General features: G+C 45.4%; 1 protein-coding gene and 1 long non-coding RNA gene across 4 annotated transcripts in view; one reads left to right on the top strand and one right to left on the bottom strand.

The window, feature by feature from the left end:
- LOC130541393 (uncharacterized) overlaps positions 1-19,068 on the bottom strand; it is a 30,569-nt gene extending 11,501 nt beyond the window's left edge. Inside the window, exons 1-2 of the long non-coding RNA XR_008955440.2 lie at positions 18,895-19,068; positions 5,712-5,830 (exon numbers count right to left, since the gene is read on the bottom strand). This is a non-coding gene — a long non-coding RNA (uncharacterized LOC130541393). The remainder of the gene's footprint in view (positions 1-5,711; positions 5,831-18,894) is intronic.
- RTP2 (receptor transporter protein 2) lies at positions 5,860-23,305 on the top strand. 3 transcript variants are annotated; one of them, XM_055111045.2, is made up of 6 exons: positions 5,860-6,189; positions 6,338-6,745; positions 7,010-7,141; positions 9,687-9,775; positions 19,270-19,469; positions 22,415-23,305. In XM_055111045.2, the coding sequence occupies exons 5-6, from the start codon at positions 19,306-19,308 to the stop codon at positions 22,926-22,928; spliced, it is 678 nt and encodes a 225-aa protein (XP_054967020.1). In that variant the 5' UTR covers positions 5,860-6,189; positions 6,338-6,745; positions 7,010-7,141; positions 9,687-9,775; positions 19,270-19,305; the 3' UTR covers positions 22,929-23,305. The 3 variants fall into 3 exon arrangements, with proteins under 3 accessions (XP_054967020.1, XP_054967019.1, XP_003825004.1); XM_055111044.2 differs by having other exon boundaries at positions 5,862-6,189; positions 7,007-7,141; XM_003824956.4 differs by having other exon boundaries at positions 6,146-6,745.
- Positions 23,306-26,010: the final 2,705 nt, after the last annotated feature.

Here is a 26,010-nt window from a genome sequence, read left to right as displayed (position 1 = left end):
CTCCCTCAGCTCCTAACCTAGTGGAAAAAGCTCTTGGAGGGAAGGGGCTGCTGGCTGCTGCGTTCTCAAAAACGAGCGTCTTTTGAGATGAGGCTAGGTTCCTGGTACCTTGGCATGAACGCACATTTGGATCCCAGCACCAGGAGGGACTGCGGACTCCAGGCCCTTTCTGAAGAGCTCAGGTGGGAGATTTTGGAAGGACCTCCCACTCAGCTCTAGGCTAAGCACTTTTGTTTTGTTTTGTTTTGTTTTTTGTTTTTTGAGACAGAGACTCGGATCTCAGCTCACTGCAACCTCCGCCTCCTGGGTTCCAGTGATTCTCCTGCCTCAGCCTCCCAAGTAGCTGGCATTACAGGTGCACGCCACCATGCCCAGCTAATTTTTTGTACTTTTAATAGAGAAGGGGTTTTGCCATGTGGGCCAGGCTGGTCTCGAACTCCTGACCTCAGGTGATCTGCCTGCCTCAACCTCCCAAAGTGTTTGGATTACAGGTGTGAGCCACCATGCCCGGCCTAGGCTAAGCATTTAATGACTTCCCTCCTAGCTCTGCTGACACATAGATAGGCATCTCTTCTTCCTCTGGACCTCAGTTTGCCCAGTTTTGGAAGTGAGAAGGCCCATCTTGCTTTCTGGCTTCACGAACAATTTCTCTCTCCTCGGCTCATGGGGCAGTATGAAGGCATGTGGCCCTAGACATATATTTCTCAGCCTGAGTGCATCTGGGGCTTTTTGGTGTCTGCTGGGTGATTGGCAGACATCTGCAGACTCAGAAGCTTTATGAATGGTTAGTGGCCAAGCAAACCTCCATCCCTGCAGAGGTGCTCTGTGCCAAGAGCCCTGCGGTAGAACTCAGCCACCTCCTCCAGTGTGACTTGGGACAAGCACTTTCCCTCTGGTTCCCCTTTCCAACCTGTCCATGAGAGTGAACTACACCATTTATGATTCCCTGATTCAGATGCAAGTTCACCCTAGCTTGCTTTGGCACCTAGTTTTATTTCACCTCAAAAAACCCCAAGGATCAAGTTTGACCTGAGAACAGTGAGGACAAGTGTGGTTCTGGTCACTGGCCCAGAGGAGAAGCCTGCACACCCCCCTTCCTGTTCCTGGGTGGCAGTGGGGAGAGCATGTGGAGTTGAGCCTGTCCCCAGGGCCATGGGCCCACTTGTTGGGCAGCCGTGTCCCTTGGCAGTGCCTTTGCAGCAGGCTCCGAGCACGTGCTGGGAAGCCATGGGAGCTGACCACCCAGCACCCCACAGAGAGCCTCAGAAAGGCACAGCACCCTCTGCCAGCTGCATGGCCTTTCAGCTCAGGTTTCCTTTGAAAATGACTTTAAAGGACTTGCCAGCTCGAGGCCTCAACTCACCCTGCTCTTTGAAAAGGGAGAAAATGATCCCTCTGCTCCCATAGAAACTTGGCAGGAGAACTTACAAAACAGACAGCTTCAGGAATGACAATTCACAGGCCTAAGGGAAGCTGGCCCCAGGGTCCCTTTGCTCCCAGAGTACCTCCAAGTTTGTTTGCATTTCATTACTGTTTAATAGAGAGATGGAGGGGCGAGGGCAGATAGTGTGGGTGGCCATTTAAACAAAAGGGAAGATCAAAGAGTGAGTAACTGCAGCCAATTGACAATCAATAATAACTAAAAAGAAGTCTCTAAGCAGATAAGCCAGGGCAAAGGGAGTATAAAATGTTTACTAAAAAGCAAGATGTAAATGCAGCTTTTCACCCATACATGGAATATGCGTGACGTTCTACATTGTGGGATTTTTAGAGGATAGGTTTCTGAGGATCAGTGTGATGAGGATGTGTAAGGGGTAATCCCAGAGAAGCGGGGTGGTTAGAATTATGCAGAGCTATTTAGTAGTTGGAAGGGATGGGGTGGTTAGAATTATGCAGAGCTATTTAGTAGTTGGAAGGGATGGGGTGGTTAGAATTATGCAGAGCTATTTAGTAGTTGGAAGGGAAGGGGTGGTTAGAATTATGCAGAACTATTTAGTAGTTGGAAGGGAAGGGGTGGTTAGAATTATGCAGAGCTATTTAGTAGTTGGAAGGGATGGGGTGGTAAGATCACCTAGCTCAAATCTTGCACCTGACCCATGAAAGGATTGAGGCAGGAGGGGTGAAGGCACTTTCCTACTGCCGCCCAGAGCCTGGGGTGGAGAGTGGAGAACAGGCTCCTGCTCTTTACACAACCCTAAGGGAAGGAAAACCAGAGGCAAATGTTCCATTTTAATTTTTAATATTTATTTATTTATTATTATTTTATTTTTCTTAGAGATGGAGTCTTGCTCTGTCACTCAGGCTGGGGTGCGGCAATGGCACCATCATAGCTCACTTGAACTCCTGAGCTCAAGCAATCCTCTTGCCTCAGCCTCCAGAGTAGCTGGGACTACAGGGGCACACCACCATGCCTGGTTACAAATGTTCCGTTTTAGACATGGGGAAATGGAGGCAGGAACTAGTCCAAGGTCCCGCAGCTAAAGGTGTCCGGGTAGGCTGAGTTCGCACAATGGTTGTCATCAGAACTTTAATCAGTTCAATCCAATTGTTAGGCCTCAGGCTTCTTGGAGAAATGAGCTATTCTCTTTGAAATCTGGGTTTCCATTTTCTCTCTTTGTCTCACTCATAGTAATAATTAATAATAAGGCTGGTCACGGTGGCTCACCCCTGTAATCCCAGCACTTTGGGAGGCCAAGGCAGATGGATGACTTGAGGTCAGGAGTTCGAGACCAGCCTGGCCAACATGGCGAAACCCTGTCTCTACTGAAAATACAAAAATTAGTCAGGGGTGGTAGCGCATGCCTGTAATTCCAGCTACTAGGGAGGCTGAGGCAGGAGAATTGCTTGAACCCAGGGGGTGGAGGTTACAATGAGCCAAGATCGTGCCACTGCACTCTAGCCTGGGCAACAGAGTGAGACTCTGTTTCAAAAAAAAAATTAATAATAATAATAAGTTGTCCTGTGTTCTATCAGAGACATGCATTGGTAAGCACTAAGAGAATTAGAATGAGGAAGAGGAGCAGAGAAAAGCTGACCCCTGAAGAGTAGTTGGGCCACATTAACGGCAAAGCTCCAGAATGAGGTCTGCAGAACTAGGGTGACCTTTCAGGATCTAGTTCTATGAAGCTTATAACTGTGTGGGGGTTTCCAGTCTTAGATTTCTAGGATAATCCATCCCTCTTATAACCACTGTATAATGGGGTCACTGCCTTCATTTCTACACCACTGCCGTTACTTGGACTGGCCTGTATGAGTCTATTTCCTGGAACCAAAGGAGCATAATTTACACACAGATAGCCATGCTTCTGGGGAGTCTGCCATTAGAAGGACCCTTACGCTTCACAGATAGCCATGCTTCTGGGGAGTCTGCCATTAGAAGGACCCTTACGCTTCACAGATAGCCATGCTTCTGGGGAGTTTGCCATTAGAAGGATCCTTACTCTTCTTTGACTAGGCCCAAGCTTCTCTATAGTGGAGGCCAAGGCATGCTGTAATCCCTCCAAGGTAAGAAACAAAATGTCATTTACCCAAAATACTGTACCCACTTGGAAAGTCAATGTTCCTCCCATCCCAGAGCAGAGATAGGAAGCTTCAAAACAGTACACAGAAGCCCAGCCCTACCATGGGAAGGCTGCCCATTACATGAAATATAGCATCCAGGGCCTGCCTCCAAAGAAGAGAAAGCTTCAGCACTCACTAAGAAAGTGGCCTTCTCTCATTCCCTATGACTCATGGGAGAAAAAAAGAAAAAAGATTAACACAAAAAAGTGGCCTTCTAGAAAGACAGATGCCCAGGCAGGAGGACTTTGGAGTCTAGGAAAGAGACATAGTGGGGTTTACAGCCCCTGAGTACTACATTGCTCCCAAACCTTTGGTGTCTAGCCCCTTATTAAATGAGGCTGACTCATTTAACCCCAGATGACAGCTGCTCAACATATCTAAAAGATGAGTTTCCTGGGTCTTTCTTTCCCTTTAGGACCCCAAGAAGGCAGGTTGGTTATGTAAATACATATGGAGTTGGGATCACAGAATATTGTAACTGGAGAGAGCTTAGTGATAATAATTCTTCCATAGGCAAGGAAACCAGGCCTGAAAAGAAAGGTGACATGCTTAAGGTCACACCAAGAATTCTTATCAAACATCACCTGACTCCCAGTGAGGTTTGTAACGTGGTTCCAGCCCTCAAAGTTTCGTAGTCAAAATCACAAAACAAAACATGGACATATATGGAAGGAAAATTACAAGGAAACACCAAAATATATAAAACTATGGCTAATAAATTATGTTCCTCAGTGAAAACATATAGGCACAGGGAGGGAAACATCACACACTGGGGCTTGTCGGGGGCTGGGGGCTAGGGGAGGGATAGCATTTGGAGAAATACCTAATGTAGATGATAGGTTGGTGGGTGCAGCAAACCACCATGGCACATATATACCCATATAACAAAGCTGCTCATTCTGCATATGTATCCCAGAACTTAAAGTATACTAAAAAATTGATGTTCCTATGGATTCTGCATATCTTGAGAAGGGGCATGTTCAGAATGGCAAATTGTCCATTCACAGCAGTACAAGGTGGACAGCCATGTTGAGCTGGTGGCCCATGGAGAGGCTCTCTCAGGGTTCTCGTGTGTCTCCCATTTGTTCTGTGGAACTTCAGTGCCTCCTTCCATCTGGACAGAGCTGTCCTTTGATGTCACCAGTAGGAGTCACCTCTAGCGGTGTAATTAGTTTGCCAAGGCTGCTGAAACAAAGTACCACCAGCTGAAATGGCTTAAACCATAGAATGTTATTGCCTCATGGTTCTGAAGGCTGGAAGTCCGAGATCAAGGTGTTGGCACTGTTGGTTTCTTTTGAGGGCTGTAAGGAAGAATCTGTTCCAGGCTTCTCTCCTACCTTCTGGTCATTTCCTGGCAATCTGGCACTCTTTGGCTGGTAGAAGCATCACCTCAATCTTTTCATCTTCACATGGTGTTTCTGTGTTTGTGTCTCTGTATCCAAAATTCTTCCTTTTTTATGAGGTCATCACTTGTGTTAGATTAAGGCCTACTCTAATGATCTCAACTTAACTAATTATATCTGCAACGACCCTGTTTCCAAATAAGGTCACATTCTAAGGTACTAGAAGTTAGGACTTCAACGTATGAATTTTGTGGGGACATGATACAATTCAACAGAGGCTGTTTATGGGAAGAAAGATGAGGAAAAATGCTCTCAGAAAAGGCACCACCCTAGCTTCTCGTTTTCACTTTCTTCTTGCTGTCAAAGACTCAGGGAATTGAGATTTGGAGAGCCTTCTCATTGCCAGTAGGCTTTACACTCATGGTCTCAATTACCCTCACGACAACTCACTGAAGTGGGTTTGTCTTCCCTCTTTACAGATGAGGTGAATGGGGAACAAGAAGGTCATGGCACTCGGCTAAGATCAGGCAATACGTCTCTTTTTTCTTCTCTAGCTAGTTTTGTCTTTTATGTCACTGGTGGGTCTCTGTCCAAAAGAGCACGACAGAACAAAATAATTGTGCTCTGTGAATGGCACACTTTGATCATGCAGATGGGAGAAAGCTGTAGATCTAGGTAGGTCTTTAAGAAATAGGAATCACCAAGAACTTACATACCAGACCATCATGGGCTTGATAAAAACCTCAACAAGAACTGGAGACTTATAGTTAATCATGTCTTGAATTATCATGGAGTATTTGAGCTTACCCCACTGATGGTCTCATCCAGCAGTTCTGTACCATAGGGAGCTTTCAGACATTCTGCTCCTTGCTCTCCAGATGATTCTGACTTAGAACCAGTGGTGAGAATTCTGATCGAATCCAACTCTATCATAAAGGAAAGGAAGCCAAGTGACATTAAGCAAAGAAATTCTATAAGGACTAGGACACAGCTCCCCCAAGGCCTATGCCAGTATTAGTTCCTCGGAAATAATACTACCATGATTTCCTATTTCCAGAAACCTCAGTGCTGCCACTAAATGGTTACCTTCTTCATATACATTCATGTATCTGATTACTTCTTTGACAGAACCCTGGCGGGGGGAACCTTATATCAATGAACAGGAATTATAAACAGGAAGAACTCAGCTTGATAGAATAAAGGATTTCCTGTGTCTAAAGATGGAACGGGCTTTGGGTGAGCATCTGAACTCATCACTGAAGGTGATTTAAGCTTAAGATGTGTGGTGAGTTGGCAGCAATCTTGGCTTGCAGGGAGGGTTGGATTAAATGACTCTAAGGTCCCTTTCAAACTTGAGATTACACAAGATCCTACCCCATTTAGAAACTGATTTTAATCATGGCGAGGGATTCAGAGTATGTGTTTCCTCCTAGGAGTCTCAGGACAGAAGGGCCATGGAAGTCTGGGGGCCATTTGCGGAGGGTTGTAACCTGTAACCTGTAACCTGAATTGACCTGCACTCCAGGGATCAAGTTGTGTCTTTCCTTGTTTTTTGTTTGTTTGTGTTTTTTTCCTAACGTACAGAGGCTTACAGTTTCATACATATCATTTTCTAATAGTGAGGCTATAATCTATCTCCCATCATTTCTACCTGGTGCACCCTATTCTTCAGTCACATGGAGAAGCTCACCATTTCCCAAACCTGTGAGGCTTCAGTGTCTTTGCAAACACCAAGACCCCTGCCTAGCAAGTCTCTTTTCTCCATTTACCCTCCCTTCAGTCCCTCTCTTCTTCCAGCCTGTGAATTTCTTCAGCCTGAACAACTGTGAGCGTCTGTACAGGTTTGTTGAGTGACGGAGCAAAGGAGTGAGGGCGTGATTAAGGGTTCCTGCTGGTCCCTGCTTTCTCTGAGGCTGTTCTACTGGTGCATTCTAGCAAATAGCCACAAGGTGGCAGGGTAGACCAAGCAGTGAAGGCTGCAGGTGCCACTTTTTCTGGCTCCAGGGAAGCAGGAAGGTATAAATGGGGCCAGTGCTATTTTTTGAGTTGGTCTCCTATGCCTTTGTACCTATTCTCTTTCTAAATCCTCTTCGTCATCTCAGCAGAGCCATTTAACAGAACTGACTGAGGGGCTCTGGCCCCCAAATCTTTCTTTCGGAGATCTACTTGAATGTGTGTAAAGTTCCACTCTGAATCATTCCTTTGGGGATCAGGAATTTCCAGCTCTTCTCGAAAAGGTAAGGGGTTATATCTCAATTCTTGGGCAAAAGAGGCCAATTCCTAGTAGAACTGTGGAGAGAGGCAGGGGTTTATGATATGACACTAATCTAGTGTCTAGTATAACAAACTTTACAAATCACAAAAGCCTTTCATCTCCAAGGGTTAACTTAATCCTCACTACAATCTCGCCAGTTAAGGAAGCAAGGTATCCCATTTGGCAAGTGACAAAACTGGGGTTCGGAGAGGAGAGGCTAAGAATATCTGGCTAGTGGGTGAGGGCCGAGAACAGACCATTTGCCTTCTGACTTGCTGTCAGACACTCAGCTAGCACAGGCAGTAACTTTGTGTGTCAGTGGGTGAATTAACAAAAAGGTACACCTATCTTTGTGAGGCAGGAGAATAGGGTCTGGAGACAGAGAACCTAAGGCCAATTTGCACTGGTTTCCTAGAACTGAATAAAAAGGAAAACCCCATCTCTCCACACCCAAGTAACAAAAGGATCCGAGGCTACTCCCTTTGCAACTTGCTCCCCCCACCCCTCCTGCTTTTCTGCCTTGCAAATTAAAAATGAAAGTACCTCTGATTGGTCCCCTCCTGCAACCAATCAGACTGATTGTAGGCCTAGTCTTCACTTGCAATATGGGTGTAACTTTGTAACTTCATGTTAGCCTCTGATTGGTCACCTTCCATGTCCAATCAGATTGGTTGTGAGCCACTACTTCATTTACATAGGGTGTGAACCAAGTAATCAATGGGAAGCCTCTAGAGGGTATCTAAAGCCCAGAAAATTCTGTAACCAGCGTTCTTGGGGTGCTTGCTCAAGCCCACTGCCACTCTGTGGAGTATACTTTCGTTTCAATAAATCTATGCTCTCTTTGCTTTATTCTTTCATAGCTTTGTTTGTGCATTTTGTCCAATTCTTTGTTCAAAATGCCAAGAACCTGGACACCCTCCACTGGTAACATTTGTGTACCCTTGAGCACAGCTTTTTCAACTCACAACAGTGTAAGGAGAAAATTTAGGCTTTTAGGGTTGGTATTCTCTTAGGGTCAAAATTGTAAATTCTGGGAGTAGACAGAGAGGAAGCCACTGGGACATGCCATGGCGCCCACCACCTGCATCACAGTGTAGGCCCGTGTCCCTGGACAGCTGGTGCCTAGGCTGTGGGCTGGGTGCATCTCAGTCTCCTCCCTGCTCCCCTTCAGTGCTGAGGGCCTGAGGAGGTGCCCCTTAAGCACTGGTCTCCTGATTACACTCAATGACTCTGGGTGGTTGTGGGTGGGAGACAGCATCAAATCCCTGCTGTCCTGGGCCCTGCCACAGTGAGACCCAGAGCAAACAGCTTTTGCCTTGATTGAAGACCAGGCTCTGCTGTTGACCAGCTACTGGCCTTGGTCAGGAAACTTACCGTCCCTCAGCCTCAGCTTCTGATTGCAAATGCAAAGACTGTATAGGATAATCTTCAGGACCCCTTTTGGAAACAGTGACAAGGACTTTTCTGGTCAAAGTAACTGAGTGATGGAGGTAGGAGATTGCTCTCACTAGGGGTGTTCTGGGAATATAAACCATTCGTTGAGGCCGCAGAGTTCTAATTGCTTGGGGCCAGCCCTTTCTCATCTATTGTTCCCAAGTTTTCTTGCATCCAGGAGACCAACATGCATGGACTCAGGACTTAGAGTTTTCTTATTCACGCCTCCTGATATTTTCACAATTCAAAAGGAGCTAACAAAAAGACACTAGTTATCAGAAATTCTAAGCCATTTTTCAGCTCACAAGGGGCTCAAAGTTCCTCTACATGTAACAGTATGGAACTTTGCTGAGACACACTTTGTCTTTTTTAAAATAGTATCTATTGTTCTGAATTTAATTTCAAAATTAAAATATGTTAAATATACATAAAAACTTGAAAAACAGCTATGACAAAACGTAATAAATAACATTTATTAGACATTCACCATATACTAGGAGCATTTAAAAGTTTTTTAAATTTTTAAATAATTATGGACCCACAAAAAGTTACAAAAAATAGTGCAGAGAGGTCCTGTGTACCCTTCTGCAAGTTTCCCTCAATGGTAAGGTCTTACCTAACGATAGCACAATATCCAAGCCAGGAAGTTGACACAGTGGGTATAATCCACAGACCTTATTCAGACTTACCTCGTTTTACATGCACGCGTGTGTATGTGTATGTGCGTATGTGTGTGTGTGTGTTTCTATGCAATTTTGTTGTATGTGTAGATTCACATGGCCACCACCACAATCAAGATATACAGCAGTTCCATCATCTCGAAGACCATTTGTGCTACCCTTTTATCATCATCCTGTTTCCCTCCCTTCATCTCTAACCTCTGGCAACCGCTGATCTGTTCTCCACCTCTATAATTTTGTCTTTTTGAGAATGTTCTATAAATGGAATATATAAGTAGAAAAATAATATTAAATAACATTTACTGAGCACTCACTATGTGCCAAGAACTGTTTTTGGTTCTGTGCAAGTATAAGCTTATTTGATCCTCTTCGGAACCCACTGTAATCATCTCTTTTATTATTCTTACTTTACAGATGTGGAGACTGAGATCATCACCCAATTTTATGCAGCCAGTCACTGGCAGAGCTGAGAGGAAAATCAAGATCTGGCTCTAGACTCTGAGGTTGTAATTATCATATTATCTCTCTAAATTGAGTCAGCATAAATGTTTAAAAATTAAATACAGAAAAGCATAATTAAGAAAGATCAACAGTAGCCTTAGAAAACTTCAATGGATTGGTGCCATACAGACCACATTCTCTAAGAACAGTACAATTAAGTTAGAAATCAACAATAAAAAGGGAACTGGAAAAATTCCACTTGTTTATATATTTTTTAAAAATTCCTTCAAAACAACTCATGGGTCAAACAAGGAAAGCTGAGAGTTTACTTCTAACAGGAGAGCAGTGGGTTCCCTAATGGCATAGTGCGTGGTGCAGGTGTTGATTTCTTCAAGGCTGAAAACAAATAAAAAGGTAAGACTATCTCTGCCCCAGACTGAATCCATGAGGGCAGGGACCATGTTTCAGTCATGCCGATAGCCTCAGAGCCTCACCTGACAAGGTGTTAATAAATGCTTACTGAATGCATTTAAAAATAGACCCCCCTGGACACCACCCATATTCCCTTAGATCCTAAAGCGCCAACAAAGCTGGAAGACTCTTTGAGCCATTGGAATCAAAAGCCTACTGAAACCAAGGTAGAGATGCATAGAAACAGCAAAAGGGGTGGCTATGCGTATTAGGATCAGTGAGAGCACTTTGCTTTACATGGTGCCTTTAGACATCCAAAATCTCAGCAGAGAATGGGGCTTCAGAGGTCAGCACCTTTGAAATTTCTAATTCGGCACCTAGAAAATTGATGCTCAGGGTACTAAACTGATTTATCTAGGGTTATTACAAGTTTGAGATAAGAATCTAGGTCTCCTGACTCCCCATAAAGAGCTTTGTGCCAACAGAGTGGACCCTTGACATTGCCAGAGAATTTTTGCCTACGCTTTCAGGAATCCTCCAGTCGAAAACCCAGAAATGTTTGCAGAGGTTTTCAGGCTTTTACTGAAATCCCATTTAAAGAGAATCATTGTGTATTAATCCGGGTCGTCCAGAGAAATGGAATTGATAAGTACTATATGTGGGGTGTGTATATGTGTTTGTGTGTGTGTATGTGTATTTGTATTGTTCTCCATATATTTAGGTAATATATACACACATATACATATATGTATATGTATATCATATACACACATGCGTATATATATATATACACACACACCTAAATATATGGAGAACCATACATATCATATGGTTCCCAGGTTCTTCAGAGAAACAGAACCAATAAGATAGATATTTATGTGTGTGTGCTTGTATAGGATATACACATACACACATATAATATATGATATATATATATATGGATATTTAGGAAGACATTTATTATGAGGAATTCGCTCATGTGATTGCAGAGGTTGAAAAGTCCCACAGTCTTGCCAACTACAAGCTGAAGACCCAGGAAAGCCAGTGGTACAGTTTGAAGGCCTGAGAGCCAGAGAGCTGATCTTGTAGATTCCAGCCTGAGTCTCAAGGCCTGAGAATCAGGAGTTGAGGGCAGGAGGAGATCAATGTCTCAGCTCAAAAGTCAGGCAGAGAGTGAATTCAACCTTCCTGCATTGTCTTTTTGTTCTATTCAGGCCCTTAATGGATTGGATGATGCCCATCCACGTTGGGAGGGCCATCTGCTTTCCTCAATTCACCAGTTCAAATAGCTGATCTCTTCCAAAAACACCCTCACAGACACATCCAGAAATGGTGTCCAAGCAGATATTTGAGCACCTCTTGGTCAAGCGAAGTTGACATATAAAATTATTCATCATACGTGTGTTGCCAATGCATGTCCTCTCACAGACACATCCAGAAATGGTGTCCAAGCAGATATTTGAGCACCCCTTGGTCAAGCGAAGTTGACATATGAAATTGTTCATCCTACATATGTTGCCAATGCATGTCCTCACATCATGTTAACATTTTTTTCAAATTTTAATGATGTTTCCTCCCTCTTTAGATAAACATTTCACACAGAAACAGTATTTTATTTATTTATTTATTTAGAAACAGAATCTCACACTGTCACCCAGGCTGGAGTGCAATGGTGTGATCTTGGCTCACTGCAACCTCTGCCTCCTGGGTTCACACGATTCTCCTGCTTCAGCCTCCTGAGTAGCTGGGATTACAAGGGCATACCACCATGCCTGGCCAATTTTTTGTATTTTTAGTAGAGATGGGGTTTCACTATGTTGGCCAGACTGGTCTGGAAATCCTGACTTCATGATCTGCCCACCTCGGCCTCCAAAAGTGCTGGGATTACAGGCGTGCCCGCCAGAGACAGTATTTTAATAAATTCCCAAGGTACTGCCCGTGCAGTGGAACATGCAAGCCACGGTGAGGTGCTGATGCAGGTTTCAGATAGGGACACTCATGAGCTAATAGAGGCTCACAAACAAGCTCCGAATCTGTGTCTCACAAGCCATTGTGCACCAAACTTGGAAGATGTCAATGCCATATAACTTTTTTTAAACATTAGAGATACTATAAAACAGTGCAATGTTTTAAAAAATCAAATACATTCTTTAATCAAATAAATCCTAAATGTTTAACAATAGTAACTTGGAAAAAATGAAGGGCAGGGAGAGTGGGGCGAAGAGGATATGGAACTTTCGTTTAATAGTTAATATATTTTTGTATCTTTTGAAATTTTACAATGAGATTATTACTTTAAAAACTGTGCCTAGGTTCTACTCCAGGGAAGACAGGAAAAAAAAAAAAAAAGGAAAAAAAAAAAACTGGGCCTAGGGAATAGCTTAGTGGACAAGTATGCATAGTCAGTAAGCCAGATTGTATGAGTCCAAATCCCAGAACTGTCACTTATTAACTATATGACCTCCAGTAAATCACTCAACCTTTCTGAGTCCCAGTTTCCTCTTATGTCAAATGGGGAAAATAATTATAGTATCCACCTCATAGGGTTCTTGTGTGTGCTTAAATGAATTAATATATGTAAAGTACTTAGAAAAACTCATAGTGCATAGTGAGGACTTTATCACTATTACCTTTTATTATAATTAAGGTATATTAAATTAAGGTCCGCTCCTGCAACTAGTATTTAAGATGAGGAACTAGTCTGCTATTTCTTTGCCCAGCTTCTGATGCCTCGAGAATCAGCTTGAAGCTTTTGCTATTTCTTGCATCATACAAATTCTCTGGATAGAATGAGTTTGGTGTCCCCTGACCAGCTTCCATCAATGGGTCCCCTTGGACATGGAAACCATTTTGGACTGAATCTTAAGAGTTTCTTCACCCACTCAGACTTCCTTTAATTGCCTTTCAGGTCATGACACAGATTAAGTAACTGTTATGGCACCGGCACCAGCAGTTTCTACTTTATCATCACAGAGTTTACTCTTCACTGTAAATTATTTTCAAACTCCTTCTTTCCCCCTGCTTACCAGCATAAATCCACATTAAGATTTTTCTATCTTCCTATAGCATGAAAAATCTAGGTAGGAGATTTAAGGCAATTTGGTAGATATAGCCCGTGGGTGTCTGTGTTCATTTGTCACATGCTGATGTACTACTGGAGACTTATAAGCATCAATGTATCTATTTCTCATTCACATGTACCTTCATTAGGGAAAATAGTCCATAGAAGCTTTACGGACAATGAAAACTCATTAAAAATTGAATATTCCAACTCTATTAATAACTTTTCAATATAAAACATTGTAAACTGTTTCTCCATCTTCTCATCACACTTAATCCAGTAGGTTTTAATTGGGAGTGTACAAAAGAATACTCAATGGAGTGTCCCCTAGAGAACACTTTCGGTTAATGGAGTGAAGGTCCTTTTCACACCTCCTACAGAGGGATCTAGGTTTGCAAGGAGCTAAGCAGATTAGAATTCACGGCAAGTGTGTCATGGAAACAGCATTTTTAGACACCAGCCAATTTATGGGGAAAAGGAAGAGAGAGAGCAATGCGTTTAAATAGCACATTGTTGATATGCAAATAGGATCATGTAGTTCAGGCCTAAAACGACTTAGTAATTTCACATCCCCTCTAAGGCAAAATCTCAACTTTGCCAGGGTGTTAAAAACTCCATAATCCAGGTCCCATGTATCTTTCGGGCCTCAACTTCCATCACCCATCTGTGTGATCCAGATGTCCTAAATGATATGGAGTCTCAAGAATGATTCTATGTCATTTCATTTTCTAAGTCTTTGCCCATGCTTTCCCCTCCTTAGGGAAAAGCACCCCTTTAACATTTTTTTTATTTAGCTGCCAATTGGTCATCCTGTAAGGGTTTATTCACATACCACTCCTTCTGTGGAAGCCTTATTGACTTCCCTACCTGCTGTGACAATGCATGTTTTCCAAAGACGATCACATTGGTATCTCCCGACTTGCATCTTCTTACAACATAGCTTTGACTTTCCTCCTATCCAAATGTGGGGTCTATGCTCCTTTACCTTGAATCTGGGCAATGGTGAAAGTGTTGCCTTGTGACTTTTGAGGGTAGCTCATAAAAGGAAGCACAGCTTCTGCCTGATTCTCTTGCGACACAGCCCTTGGAACTCAGCCAGCATCCTGTGAGGAAGCCCAGGCTCCATAGAAAGGCCATGTGTAGATGTTTTGGCCCATAGACCTAGCTGTGGTCCCATCTCACAGGCAGCATCAACCTCCAGACATAGGAATGAATGAGCCTTCATATAATTTTTCCAAGAAGACCTAGTTTGTTGTTGTTATTTTAACTGGAGAATGGTATTAGGAACCCAGATGTGTGTAGTAGGTGTGCTCATTGCTACTGGGGTGGGTCATGTTTAAAGAAATGTTCACTCTGGCCAGGCACAGTGGCTCATGCCTGTAATCCCAGCACTTGGGGAGGCCGACGTGGGTGGATCACGACGTCAGGAGTTCGAGACCAGCCTGGCCAACATGGTGAAACCCCATCTCTACTAAAAATACAAAAATTAGCCAGGTGTGCTGGTGCACGTCTGTGATCCCAGCTACTCAGGAGGCTGAGGCAGGAGAATCGCTTGAACTCAGGAGGCAGAGGCTGCAGTGAGCCGAGATCACGCCATTGCACTCCAGCTTGCTTGACATAGTGAGACTGTCCCAAGAAAAAAAAAGAAAAGAAATATTCACTCTGCGTGAGATGAAGTGAGGCATGCATTGGTTCTTCATGTGCTCCCACTCTATATCCAAATTTAACTATAATTGTTCTGGCTTGTAGTTGTGGCCATTTTCTTGTTTCACTAACAAGGGATCTTTCTGTTTTAAAATTCTTTTTATTCTGGTCAGTGGGTTTTCTTGTAGAATTCTCTCTTCCCAAGCTTTACTTATATTTACCTTGGGACTTTGCAAGAAATGTAGCTTTTTAACTATAGTGTCTATAAGCATATACCAAGAAAGCTCAAATTTACTGAGAAATATAAAGATCTGCATCTCATATACTTTGTTTTACATCTCATGTAAAACATCTTCGTTTAACATATTTGTTTTACGTCTCATGTAAGATCTGCATCTCATATGCTTTGTTTTACTATAAAACCTACCTGCCTTATCCTTGGGAGTAAGAAAGCATTTTTATAGTGTGTAGATCTGCTCTTTCCAATTGTTTGACAACTGGGGAAATAAATTGAAGTGTTTCTAGCATATTTAACTTAACTCTAAGCAAAGCCTGATCATTTTGGACCTGTGTCTCCTATTGACTGTGTATCTTCTGGTTCCAATGTCAGAGCTAAGTTGTCTGTTTAAATCTTTACTGGGGGCTTTTAACTGCCTGTTTATGCAATATCTATGTAATGTTTGTCCAATTTTATGCACTTGAACAATTTTATCTTGATTTTTGGATAAGAAAAAGGGTAAAGTCAGTATCCAGCCTTAAGGGTAAATACAATACTAATGAGTGTATTAGTCCTTTCCCTTCTCACTCCCATGTAAATTGAAGTACATAGTCAATTCTGGGAATGTAAAGTCTCCAAGGAAGTTAACTGAGCTAAGTGTTGGGGCCAAACAGCCTTTCTGACTGCTCATCAAGGAATCCCCATCAGTCTTTGGAAGGTGACCTGTTTCCTAAAGATAGATACTCAAGGTAAAATTCGTTCTATTTATCGTGAGAGACTTGCCTCAGGAATGGACTCAGCTTTAATGGGTCCTTTCCTTGTGTGAATTGGTGTCTCCTGGAAAGCCCTGGAACTACAAATGTTCTACTGGGTAAATGTGTGTTTAAAAGGAAAGATATCTATTTTTAAAAGTCTGCCCAGGATTGACCCCAGCCTTGTCATTTTTAGAATGGATGCTTTAAAAGCCAGCACAATCTATCCCATGCTCCCTTTTCACCCTGCCTTGATGGCTAGGAGTGTCCCAGAGAGGAGTCATGGCTATTTTTGTGTGTGTTGAGCCTCAGCTCAACAGAAACTAGCAGGTTCTCTGAGTATAGCTAAGGAACTCTGATGAAGGCCCTCAGCCTCTTGGACAGAAGCAGCATAGGCTGTACCTGCTGAAAGTGTCCCCAGACCCTCTATATTCTTCCTTCCTAACTCAACCCCCATCTTTTCTTTCTCCCTTGCATGGAGCACACCCTATTTCTATCTGTCTTTTTATGTATTTACATCCCATAAGAGATTCGTCACCAAATCTCTACCTAGGATAATAAGGCCCGGAAAAAAGGATAAGTGGATATGGTCACTCTTAATACAGATTCCAGAGCCTTTGGGGTGCTGGGAAGTATGGTGCACAGAATTTGGGCCCTTGGACACCAGCAGAAATAGAATGTCACTTGCCTGCAGTTGCTCTGGTTGCTGCCAATTAATAAAAGGGCAGCGTGAAATCTTCCTGGGAAGATTCCACTATGTGCCACTATTAGAGAGCCATGGACTGCTCTGTGTGGCCTCCCCTGAGATTCAGAGGTCAGCTCCCACCCAAAGAGTGGGAGCTTGGACCATGCTGTTGCTAAGTGCTACATCCTGGGGATGGAGAGGCCTTCCTAATATCTCTTGAAAATACTCCCCAGGGGATCTTGGATTCGCCCTATAGCATCGTCTATGGTTCTTTGAATTGCGGAGACACAGGAGAAGATAGGACACACCTTGCATTTGTCCTGGATCTATTTCCTGGTAAAGAAATATTATAAACCACTAGCTCATTTTACTCGATCTTCTTTTTTTGTTTTTCATTTTTGGCCTCCAGTAGCCTGTGGGACAACATATCCCATCAGTAACAATGGCTGGCAATAGAAGGGATTCTTCCCAGGACTGGAGTAGGTGGAGAGCAAATTTGTCTCCTCAAGAACATGTATTGAAATCTCTGAAGCAGAGGTGTATACAGTTTTCAGAACTCTCCAGGTGATTTTGATGTACACACCTTTTCAACTCTTCATTACTTCATAATTTTAAGCTCCACACTGGCATTTCTTACATTACTCTAATAAGTAAAATTGAATAATAAATATTTTACAAAGCTCTTCATTAACTTGCATTCCAAATTGAAGGGGAGAAGTGATTCTTTTATCCATCCCCTCCCCCTTGCTGATTTGTTTGCAGAATACAGGTGCTCAGTATTTTATTTTATAAAGAAATAACAATTTCTTTATTTGAAAAAGTATTGCCTAGACAAAATATGTATAATGAAGCTGCCAGAGTGTGATGTGGCCACAGCTGTATACAATATACATTTGTGAGCTCTTAAATCGTGGTTTCTGGAATAAGATAGTGTCATTCGCAGAAAATTGAAGTAGTAATTGTGCTCACTGATTGTATGAAAAGTGAAAACAGTGCTGTTATACAGAAAGATGAATTCTATTGGTCTCTGCTTAGAAGCTGCTATGCTAAATTAAACCTGATACTAGGCCTAAGGGGATTGCATTATTTGAGGAAAAAAAAATACAGGTAAACCCTGACAATTCTCATCCTCTTTCTGTTTTTCCTTTATTGCCATTTGTTCTGGGAACAAGGGTATACTATTTCTCAGAGGTTCTTTCCTGGCACGAGGGTCTAGGCCAGGCCATAAGCTCATCTCAGCTTCGTTCAGTTCCTGGCCATTCATGGATCCCTCTGTCTCACCTGGTCTGGTGACTGGCTTCTAAGGGAATCCCCAGTGAGGTTTGAGCTACCCAGTCCTGAGAGCCTGGGCCAGTAATTTTCCATTTCCAGGCCTCAGTTGTTTTAATTCAATGTCAAGAAATTTTGGTTAAGAAATGAAGAGTTTAAGAAATAAACCAGATTTTTAAAAATAAAAAAGCTCTTCTAGAGCTGTCAGTCAATGGTTCAAAGACAATTGTGTCCTTTCTGAGGTCTTTAGCACAAAGCCACTAGAGTAACACTTTTCATTTCAAGAGAGAATCCAGTGACATTGTCCTTGACTTCACACTTCCTGAAAACCACTTGGCAACTCAACACCAAGAGCTTCCGGTTCTTAGCAACCTGTTTCACTTCTTGAAGCTCTTTTCTGTTGGAACTCTGCGTGTCTAGGGATCCAGACTTCCGGGTTAAAGAATCGTAAGATGATTACAGCTGGAAGTTGGACCAAAGCTAGGGTAAGCAGCCATATGCCTGGTCTTTTCCATGCTCAAGGCAGCCTCCCTTCAGGTAACCATGTCTTCACTTGGATTACCAAATTTGAAGTCAGATTCCCCTCTGGTTTCTAAAGAATTTAAATTGGGCATCACAGAGCTACGGATGTTCTCTTGCTCCAGCTCAGCAGCAATGGAGGCAGCAGGAGCCTGCAGCACAGAACAAACTCATTACCCCAGCAGCCACCTTAGCCTGGCTTGGGACCAGGAACTGAATATGGGCTCTAACAGTTCTATGACGCTATGAATCTGAAATGTTATTACTGTGTTTTGCATGGCATATGAAATTACATTCTAGCTCACCAACTGGTCTAAGATTGCCCTGGGCAAAGAGATGTTACTTCTCACTCAATTCCCTGTTAGGAGCACAATAGTACTAAAATAAATAAACAAATGAGCTTGGTTTCAGAAGGCCTAGATCTGAATCTTGGATGAGCCACTTAGGGGTTGCATAAACTTCAGTTTCCTGATCTGATCTGCTTTGGCCAGCACACAGGTCAAGCAGTTTGTGCTAGGCACATGGTAAGTGATGGTCACAGCATATCAGGGGGTGTGGAAGCAGCAGGCTCTGCCTTTCCCTGTCCCTCATTTCTCCTTGACTTCCTAGGGTGTCGTAGTTACCATAGCACATGATGTGGAGAATGCTAGAAGAGCAGTTGGGTGAAGCAGGGCCACCAAATAGTCCTTGCCTCCTGGAGACCTCTGGAAATCCAGATGAGTGTGGTATGAGGTTGGGCCTCCCACTGTGCTTGCTCCTCTCAGGCCTACCCAGCGCTGCCTCTGAAGCCTAACTCAGGGCCCTGAAACTCCCCCTTGGGGCTTCCCTTCTCCCCAGCCCTCACTCTTGGTGCCCTGCCTGGCTACCATGGTAACAGGTTCCAGGGTAACAGAGGAGGGAGCTGGGTCCTGTTTACTCCCAGTCCTGCCGATGAGGATTCTGACCGTAGACACTGAATTGTCCCGCACCTATCCGTGCTCTTTCTGTGTTCTCACCAGGGCTGAGCTCGAACTGCCACCTCTGCCAGCAGGACCATGTGTACCAACTTGACCACTTGTGAGTGGAAGAAAGTCTTCTATGAGAAGATGGAGGTGGCAAAGCCAGCGGACAGCTGGGAGCTCATCATAGACCCCAACCTCAAGCCCAGTGAGCTGGCCCCTGGCTGGAAGCAGTACCTGGAGAAGCACGCCTCAGGCAGGTGAGAGGTTCAGTGGGGAGGGACCTTGCAGACAGCCCCTGGGTCACAGCTGTGGGGTACTTTCCAAGGAGAGACAGAGCCCAGTCCCGGGGGCAGGCTTATTCTGGTGTCAGCTCAGATGGGGAAAAAGACAAAGACAGCCGGCTGGGTCACAGAGTTCTTGCTTTTAATCCTAGCAATACCACTAACTCCCTGGGTGACCCTGAGAAAGTTATGTTCCATCTTTGGGTCTTAGTTGTCCACATTAAATGAAGAGCTGTAATATCATCTATGTCCCTGCAATCTCTGACATTTAGAGTGAGTTGGAACTGAAGGAAGGAGGCCATGAGGTCCATTGGGGAAAGTTTTAATCTAAGAGTTGGGGGAATGCGGGGGGTACAGCTATGCTCTGTTCCTAGATATGTTTAGTGAATTAATCCAATTTGATCTGAATACATAAACATTTATTGACCACCTGCTATGTGCTATGAACTGGCTCTATATAGCTAAGTAGCCCTGTAAACTTGGCAAGTCTGTTTCCTTTCTGGCTCTCAGTTTTTATATTTACAAAATGAGGGGGTTGGTCTTAGATAATAGATCCAATCCACTCTAGCTCTATTATCTATGCACCTGTGATAAAAAGATTTAGCTTTGAGCAAAACTTTCTTTAGGAGCTTAGAGCCCAGGTTCCCACTCTTTATAGGAGCTGCACATCTACCACAGGGCAAAGAGTCCTTGAGGCCAAGGGGATGAGGCCGTCTAAAGTCCACATGCCTTTCCTCCTTTTAGATCATGATTGAGGACTGGGACTACAGAAATCCCTCCCCAAACTACCTCAAGTCCATCTGTAGGGTCTGTGCAGGCCTTTTTCCTGTGTCCTTGGATTCAAGAGAGGCCAGTAAGTGGCTGTGCTCTGGAGATGTAGCCAGAACATGGACACAAAGGCTGGGTTGTTCACGTGTATGTGTGTGAAGCTTCTCATGGTGCAGAATGGTGCTGAGGGTGGGAACAGAGGAGGCAAGATGTGGGTAGGGAGCTTACGTTTGTACTCTTGTCCCAAGACCTGGAATTATTGGAGTAAACCTGCCTTGTGTAAAAAAGACAGAAAACCAGAGGTTGGCTGATTCATGTCAGTTCCATCAACTCAAGAAGCATCTATTGGGTACCTGTTATGTGCTGAGCACTGGCTCTGCCTCTAACTAGCTGTGTGTACATGGATGCCTCTCTTACTATCTGTGCTTCTGTCTCTTCTCAGTGAAATAAAGGGCGGACTAGATGCTTCTTAAGCTCGCCTGCCCCCAGATCTGATATTTTTGAATTTAAGATGTGAGGCCTAACTTGATGTAGGTGAAGCAATTCTGGGTTGGCTTGATGTAAAAAGGTGTAGAAGGAGACTGAAAACATAAACATTTGAACTGCCTGGTGGAAGAGGTGCAGATGCCTGGAAACTTGAGTGCCCAGGATCCAGAGTTTCGGGGCTGAGCTCAGCAAGCTCATGTCTCCTCTTGCTTCAGGGGTCAGCTCCTCTTACTCCTGGCTGGTGACTTGTGGCTCCCAGCTGGCCTCAGGAAGAGCTGAAGAACTGCTGCCCATGAGCTTATTTGTGCACAGGCTCACTCTGTCTCTAAACAGGCAGATGCCCTGCAGCTCTCACCCAGCACTAGGGGCGGGGAACCTCTCCTGGTTCAGTACCAGCTAGGTTCCTCTGACCTGCCAACCCCACCTTGGGCCATTCTGGGTACTGTTCTATGCTCATGTGATCAGGCTTTCAGGGGTCAGAGCCAGGCTTGGCCTCACCTCTATCCCATAGCCTGGGTTCAGTGGTGCTTGGCATATGGGAGGTGTTGAATGGTGTCTGTTGGATTGAATTGAGTTCCTAATCAGAAGTCCTTCAAGGCCATCATACAATGGATCCAGAAAGGGCCAGTGACGAGGACAGGGTCAGCCCAGTGGACATCTGACTGCCTGTGAAGCCTCTGTAACAGAGGCCTGGAAGAGGCTCATCTCAGGGAAGGAAAGAACTGCCCTGGAGGTGAGGAGCGCTGCATCACTGAAAGTGTGCAGGCAGTGGTGGGGGCGGAGTGAGTGGGGCTTGCCTAGATGAGCCCCAGGCTACCACCCACCACACTTCCTGAGACTGGGACTCTAGAAAGCCCAGGTTACGCCAAGTGGCCTCTGTGCATGTAAGAGAGAGAGAGAAAATGTGTGTGTGTGTGTGTGTGTGTGTGTGTGTGTGTGTGTGTGTGTGTGGAGTGGCAATGGGAATGAGTACCCTCTTTTCCAGTCCCCACTGCAGGGCTAGCGTGGGATCTAGAGAAGACTTGTCAAGAGACTGGGGAGTGTTCTTTGTGAAGATGTAGTAACTAAACTTGGTAGTTCCTCCTAAAAGCCAGTTGATCCTACCCATCTACCGGTCTGTCCATCCCATCATTCTCAGTGGTTTACTGAGGACCTACAGTGTGCCAGGGTCTGTGCTTGGCACAGTTAGAGGCGTCTCTTCTCCCCAGAGTAAGCAAGATGCATGAGTTAGATGGTGTATGTCATCCTATTAGAGTCGCAGGAGGTCACAGAGGAAGGACCCTTACTGGACGCCAACACACTACATTTCACAAATGAGAAATGAAGCCCAGAGAGAGGGGAATGACCCTGCACAGCGCCCAGGTGCAAGCCTTGAGTGCATCGGGCTGGGGGGCAGCTGAGACCGCAGGAGGCACGCTCTAGAGCACTGCTGGATGCCAGATGGCTCCGGCACTGGCTCCTGAGGATGCTGCTCGGGTCCCAGGGGTGCTCACCAGGAGGAGGCGAGAGCAGGCCGGCCTTGGAGTGCTAATGAATCCACAGGGCAGTAAACACTGCCTCCATCTCCAAGCACGGGCACACAGGCATTTTTTTCCCCTCTCAGAGCTTCTCAGGGCAGGCTTCTCTGGGATGCCCACCTTCTCCACCCCTCCTTCTCCTCCCGGCAGGTTCCACTGCTCCTGGTGCTGGCACACCTGGCAGTCTGCCCACGTGGTCATCCTCTTCCACATGTTCCTGGACCGTGCCCGGCGGATGGGCTCGGTGCGCATGCGCGTCTTCAAGCAGCTGTGCTATGAGTGCGGCACGGCGCGGCTGGATGAGTCCAGCATGCTGGAGGAGAACATCGAGGGCCTGGTGGACAACCTCATCACCAGCCTGCGCGATCAGTGCTACGAGGAGGATGGTGGCCAGTACCGCATCCACGTGGCCAGCCGCCCGGACAGCGGGCCGCATCGTGCAGAGTTCTGTGAGGCCTGCCAGGAGGGCATCGTGCACTGGAAGCCCAGCGAGAAGCTGCTGGAGGAGGAGGTGACCACCTACACCTCTGAAGCCTCCAAGCCGAGGGCCCAGGCGGGATCCGGCTACAACTTCTTGTCTCTTCGCTGGTGCCTCTTCTGGGCCTCTCTCTGCCTGCTCGTTGTCTACCTGCAGTTCTCCTTCCGCAGTCCTGCCTTCTTTTAGTGGAGCTGGTTAAGGGTGGGAGAGGGCACATGGGCTTGAGAGTGGGGAGGACACAGTCTGGACTTGATCCTGCTACAGATTCAACATATGACTGGACAATCCGGTCACCTCTCTGAGCCTCGGTTTATGCATCTGCGGAATGAGAGGATTGCATTAGAAGATAGGCAATGATTCTTTCACTGGATGTGACAATAATGGGGGGAAGGGGAAAAGGGTGTAATAAAGGTTTTAGAGCTTGCCAGGATTGGTGCTAGTACTAAGTCAACAGGGAGGGACCTGCTTCCTTTCCCTCCTCCACCTCCATCTCTACCTCTCCTTATGCTTCATTTCCATATATCATCCCCCATTATGACCCCATTAGGTTCTGTGTTAATCGTGCCTCGTCCTTAAGCTCACCTTCAGCTGCCTCTGCCCATCCTGCCTTGCTTCCTTTTGGAGAGGGCAGTGGCCCCATTCAATGCTTAGGGACAAGGTACCTGGTCCTCTCCTGGAGAGCCTGCTCCCATCGTTCTGAAACTTAGCTTTTTTACTCTGGTGCTAGGGTCTGCTTGGCCGGAATTGTCTAGAGCTGCACTGTCCAATATGTTGGCCACTAGCCATATGTGGATATTTCAGTTTAAATTAATTAGAATGGAATAACATTAACAATTCAGTTCCTCAGTCACACCAGCCACATATCAAGTGCACAGTACCCTTATGTGGCCAGTGGCTAACATATTGCAATGTACAGATATAGAACGTCATTACCAAAATTTCTCTTGGTGAACTCCAGTCCAGAACTTGAAATTCCCACTTAAATGTATGTGGACTTATACCACCAAGAGGTGGGTGCAGGTTTAAAGGTGCAGCATGAAGCCTTCTGGGGCAGGTAAAGGTGGTGTGGGGTGTGGTAAAGGTAGATAAATACTGTAAATAGATTGTCTCTGTGCTCCTGCCTCTCTGTTGAATAGCATCTGCAGGTCCTAGTGTTGTCTTACCTTATTTCCTGAGAGGATATGGAAAGTGGGTCTGGGCTGGGTGTGGTGACTCACGCCTGTAATCCCAGCACTTTGGGAGGCTGAGGCAGGCAGATCACGAGGTCAGGAGATAGAGACCATCTTGGCCAACATGGTGAAACCCTGCCTCTACTAAAAATACAAAAATTAGTTGGGCATGATGGCCATCATGGTGAAACCCCATCTCTACTAAAAATAGAGAAATTAGCTGGGCATAGTGGTGCACACCTGTAGTCCCAGCTACCTGGGAGACTGAGGCAGGAGAATTGCTTGAACCCAGGAAGCGGAGGTTGTAGTGAGCCAAGATCGTGCCACTGCACTCCAGCCTGGGTGACAGAGCAAGACTCTGTCTTAGCGGCGGGGGTGGGGGAAGAAAGTGGGTCTGGTCAACTGGGTCTGGGAAAGAAAGTAGACCATAGGGGTGGGGTGCCAATTGCCAGTTGCTTACAGACCCTTTGTAGGGTTCAGAGACCTTAAATGCCACAGTTGTGTCTTTTTTTTTTTTTTTTTTTAAGACATGGTCTCGTTCTGTTGCTCAGGCTGGAGTTCAGTAGCGCCATCACAGCTCACTGCAGCTTTGAACTCTCAGGCTCAAGTGATCCCTCACCTCAGCCTCACAAGGGGTGGATCATACACACATTTTTTTTTTTTTTTTTTTTTTTTTGGTGCAATGGCACGATCTCGACTCACTGCAACCTCCACCTCCCGGGTTCAAGTGATTCTCCTGCCTCAGTCTCCAGAGTAGCTGGGACTACAGGTGTGTGCCACCATGCCTGGCTAATTTTTTGTGTTTTTAGTAGAAACAGGGTTTCACCCTGTTGGCCAGGCTGGTCTTGAACTCCTGACCTCAAGCAATTTGCCCGCCTTGGCCTCCCAAAGTGCTGGGATTACAGACGTGAGCCACCACCCATAACCCATACACATGTTTTAAAGTGCGTTTATACATTCCTGTGCTCAGCAGAGATGTGGTAGGACACACTAGCTACCCATGATGCAGGGAGATGCTCCTCTTTCATTATGTATGAAAATACATTATGGCAAATTTGATAGCCATCCTAGTTCCTGGCGATGGTGAGAGAAGGGGCAGATGAGGCAGATCTGCAGATGTGGATCTTCCAGGTGAGAGCAGGGCTGTGTGTCTCCACACAGGGGAGGTCATGCCCAAGGGGAGGTGTGAGCAAGTGGAGGCAGACAGCACCTGTCCCCGAGCACCTTCCCCTCTGGCTAGTCCATGGGACCACCCCTTCAGGGTAAATGCATTTGCTGTTCCCATTCCCTCAGGCATAGCTGTGAGGCGGGCAGTTTGACTCATGAGCTGGGTTCAGATGACACTGTGTTGATCACTCTCTGGAACTGGAAACAGAAACTCTCCTATTCACACCCTTAATTGTCCCGACATTCACATCTTTCTATAGCCACCTTCAGAGCCCCCACGTGGGGCCTGAGAGCTGAAGGTGAGGTTCAGGGATGGAGTGTTTGGTTAGAGTGTTCTCAGAGAGGGGCAGCTTTGAGCACTGCGCCCCACCTACTGTCTGTCTCCGCAGGCTGGCTTTACTCAGCACTGGCAAAGAAATCCTGGTGGCTTGTCAGATTTCTCTGTGGACCTGCAAGAGCAAAGAACTAGGCAATCTGGAAGAACCTCTGCCTTTATTTGGTTGGGTTCAGCAAAAGAGTACAAGAAGAGCATCAGGCTGGAGTGGTTGTAAATTAGCAGGAACATGAGGTTCTGGATTCACTTTCATCAGCTGCAGATGGTGCTCAGCAGGGCCGGTGCAGGGTGTGTGACCCTCGGGGCCATTGCCTAGCTGTGGATGCGTGGTGTTTCCGGGAAAATGGATGTCAAGGAGCCCAGGAGTCAAGTGATCTCCAGAGAACTTGGCCAACCCTGGGAATCTTAAGGAACACGAAGGGACGGGATTGGGATGAAGTGGCGTCAGCAGCATCTGTTACTGAAGTTGTGGTTCATGGGGGTAGGGCTAAACAGCCAAGATTGTGTCAAGGGAGAGGTCATGCCTCAGAGGGTCAGCAAGGCTGGGGCATCTGAGTTGAGGACTGTGAGTTGGGGGATGATGAGCCACTGAAAATGG

This window comes from Pan paniscus, chromosome 2, assembly GCF_029289425.2.
Source record: "Pan paniscus chromosome 2, NHGRI_mPanPan1-v2.0_pri, whole genome shotgun sequence".
NCBI classification, from domain to species: domain Eukaryota; kingdom Metazoa; phylum Chordata; class Mammalia; order Primates; family Hominidae; genus Pan; species Pan paniscus.
This window is presented reverse-complemented; position numbering and strand designations above follow the sequence as displayed.

Excerpts from the sequence above, each read along its gene's own strand:
- RTP2 (XM_055111045.2), top strand. The coding sequence starts at position 19,306 with ATGTGTACCAACTTGACCACTTGTGAGTGGAAGAAAGTCTTCTATGAG. Across the intron at positions 19,470-22,414 it reads GAGAAGCACGCCTCAGGCAG|GTTCCACTGCTCCTGGTGCT; the intron begins GTGAGAGGTTCA and ends TCCTCCCGGCAG.